General features: G+C 41.0%; 1 protein-coding gene across 1 annotated transcript in view; it reads left to right on the forward strand.

Moving 5' to 3' along the window:
* Positions 1 to 2,575: 2,575 nt before the first annotated feature.
* The window catches only part of LOC135217439 (excitatory amino acid transporter-like), a 42,338-nt gene continuing 41,485 nt past the window's right edge, over positions 2,576 to 3,428 (forward strand). The window contains 1 exon segment of the mRNA XM_064253307.1: positions 2,576 to 3,232. Coding sequence (XP_064109377.1) covers positions 3,166 to 3,232 — 67 coding nt within the window. The 5' untranslated portion in view covers positions 2,576 to 3,165.

The raw sequence follows: 3,428 nt of genomic DNA on the forward strand, positions 1-3,428 counted from the left end.
TCATAGATGAACCACGAGATTTTAATCCTGTAATTCTAAATCTTAGAGATGCAATATCAATTCCCTATTAATTTGAACACACACACACACACCACGCGCGCACACACACGCGCACACACACATATACGTATATAGATATATATATATATATATTATACATATATATATATATATATATATTATATATATATATATATAATATATATATATCATTCGAGCTAACAAATGTCCTTTAAGATCATAATTCGCTCTACCCTCGGAATTGATAATATTTTCATAGATGTACCAGGAGGGGGTAAATTTTTAGTTGATAATAATTTCGTACAACCCCCATGGGATCCCAACCACCGTCCAGTTAGGACGGGGAACGAAATCAGGATCGGGAACAGTGGACACTAATCCGAAACGGATATCCAAGAGAGGCAAAGGTTTATTTTTAATTCGATTCTGACCATTTCAAATTCAAGCAGTCGATCTTCGTTTGTATTTGGTAATTAGAATCCCTCCCCGATATTGGAAAACCCACCGCCACCATGGTAGCCGATTCGAGCGTTTGACCAACGCAAGGGCCATTATTTTATGCAATAATCTTTATCACATCACCGTTGATCATATAAATCATTTCGAGCTACAAATGTCCTTTAATATCATATTCGCTCTACCTACGAATTGATATATTTTCATATATGTACCGAGGGTTGGGAATTTTTAGTTGAATAATAATTTCGTACCCCCATGGGATCGAACCACCGTCCAGTAGGACGGGGAACGAAATCAGGATCCCATGGGAGGGGGTACGCCAAATTATTATCCAACTAAAAATTTCCCCCTCGGTACATATATGAAAATATATCAATTCCGAGGTAGTAAGCGAATATTGAGATTAAAGGGACATTTGTAGCTAGAATGGATTTATATGAATCACGGTGATGTGATAAATATTCATAATAAAGCTGCGTGGGTCAAACGCTCGAATCGGCTACCATGGTGGAGGGGGTTCCATATCGATTCTAATTACAAATACAACGAGATCGACGTTGATTTTGAAATGGTCAGAATCGATATAAACCTTTGCCTCTCTGATAGCCGTTTCGGTAGTGCACTGTCCGATCCTGATTTCGTTCCCCGTCCTACTGGACGGTGGTTCGATCCCATGGGGGTACGAAATTATTATCAACTAAAAATTCCCCCTCGGTACATATATGAAAATATATCAATTCCGAGGTAGAGCGAATATGATATTAAAGGACATTTGTAGCTCGAATGATTTATATGAATCACGGTGATGTGATAAATATTCATATATATATATATACATAGTGAATATCAAACCTCCTGTGGTTAATCTAACATTCATGAGGTCTCCTAATTCAGATGTCATTTCGAGACTCGAAAATATCCAGATCTTACTAGAATTGCAACAAACATTGTTTGTAGTCACAAGCAATGGGTTACAACGAAGCCCGAGATGCACCGGAGAGCGCGAAAAAGTAATAAAGTAATTTACTCTAAAGAGTATAATCATTCATCGTCTCGCCTGAGCCGTGGAAGCTCAGTGGCGGCATGATATCTGAATTCCCGCTATGGTGGTATCGAACCCTTGGCAGATTTTTTATGGCACATGGACTTACTGCCACTGTGCCCTAAGATGGGAGCCTGAGAAACTGCACTGGTCTCCCTGCTGAGTCACCAGTAGCCAATGCCTCGTTTACCCAAGTCTCGCGAGGGTGGAGATGGGGTCTGAGAGCTGATTATATATTCCTTAATTTTCTTTTAACCACACGGGTGAGTTCAGGTCGAAAAACGTCCATTTTAAGATGGTGTTCTGGATACGAATCAAACTAAAATGCAGGTTTTACGAAAATTTACAACATCAGACCTATATATAATTTTTCTCTCTGTTTAATCAAATCAAATTGTACAAATAAAATGGAAAGTGACCTCCCATACGCATGCAGTCTTATTTGATACTAACAAATTTCAAAATCCCTTTCAAGTCGTGCGTTCAATCAGTCACTGACATACTGTTAAATATTAGGACTTTATTAATGAATAAAACCATCCTTTGAAATTAATTTTAACTTGAAGTGTGGCGTTGACCATTAATAAGTAATTTAATCGTCAAAATTTTAGTTTGTTCTCTTTTTATATTTAAATAACAATTTCTATATCATTGGGCCTTTCCTCCATTCTCGTTTATGAAGCAAACATTTCAGAAAGTATATGAAATACTTTAAAATATTAGTTACCTACATAAGTACGAACGAGGAATAGAAAAAAAATCATTGCACCTCGTGAAAGGACATCACGCGCGGCGTGATCAAAGAGGAAATGGAGATAAGGAAGAAAGGAAACGAAAACAAACAATGGACGGAAAGAACAAATGAGGGAGTGAGGGGACCTCTCGCCTCCTTAGTGTATTGGTGGGATGGGGGTGGGGAAGGTGTTGTGATTGATGGTGGAGGGTGGGTGGAGGGGGGAGGGAGCGCTGGCCATTGAGGAGGATAGAGAGATGTTGAGGGGAAGTGGGACTAGGCCCATGGCTAATAGAGGTTTGGGAGTGATGGGGCCCAGGGAAGGGGGTTGGACCAGAAAGGTTGGGGGTGTTAGGTCTAGGTTTAGGGGTTCTTCTGGCGCGAGACTGACTCTAGGGCATCCAAGAATCTCATCTCCTTCTGGGCTGCCGCCACAGAAACCTCCTGTCGGTGATTGCTCCACGTCTGAGGCGTCCCTTCCTTCCTTCCTTCTTAACTCCCGAGGAGGAGCAGAGCTCCTTCGTAAGGCTTACAGGATACTGCAGTATCCTGCGTGCCTCCTTCCGTTACTTCCAAGTCTGTATAAGTGCTCGCGGCGTCGAGGGTTTAAGGGTCATAGAGTCGAATTCCGAAGCCACCACCACAAAATTAGAACGATATCTGATCAGTTATTCTAAGGGCTGCTCGCTCTGACACGTGTGTTCTGACAGCTCATTGTAGTGCAGTGAGAAAGATCTTACATTACTTCTGGTCTTTGGGGACGTAGAGAAAGACTAGGTCAGTCTCAGTAACTGACTCTCTCTTTAGAGAGAAAGAGGGAGAGAGCGACAGAGGGGCGAACGAAGTCTTCTCTGCCTAGATTCGAATCGGCCTTTTTGAGGGTGAGGCTTTCGTATTATGAGCATCGAAGATGTCTGAGAAAAGGACGGAAAGCCTAAGGCGATCAGCGGAGCGCAAGTATTCGCGGACAAATAGTGGTAAGTCATTACTCCTTTCGTAAACGACTCTTACGCGTCATCCTAGTTGGCTTGATTTTACAATATATATCTAATACTTGAATTCTGCTATCTGTTCTCTAATTCTTTTGCCTCTAACAGTCCATGGGATTAGGCAACAACACTGACAAATTGATATATAACTGGATAAATTAAGGCTAAATAAATCCCAATATAT

Source organism: Macrobrachium nipponense, chromosome 7 (assembly GCF_015104395.2).
Source record: "Macrobrachium nipponense isolate FS-2020 chromosome 7, ASM1510439v2, whole genome shotgun sequence".
Lineage (NCBI taxonomy): Eukaryota > Metazoa > Arthropoda > Malacostraca > Decapoda > Palaemonidae > Macrobrachium > Macrobrachium nipponense.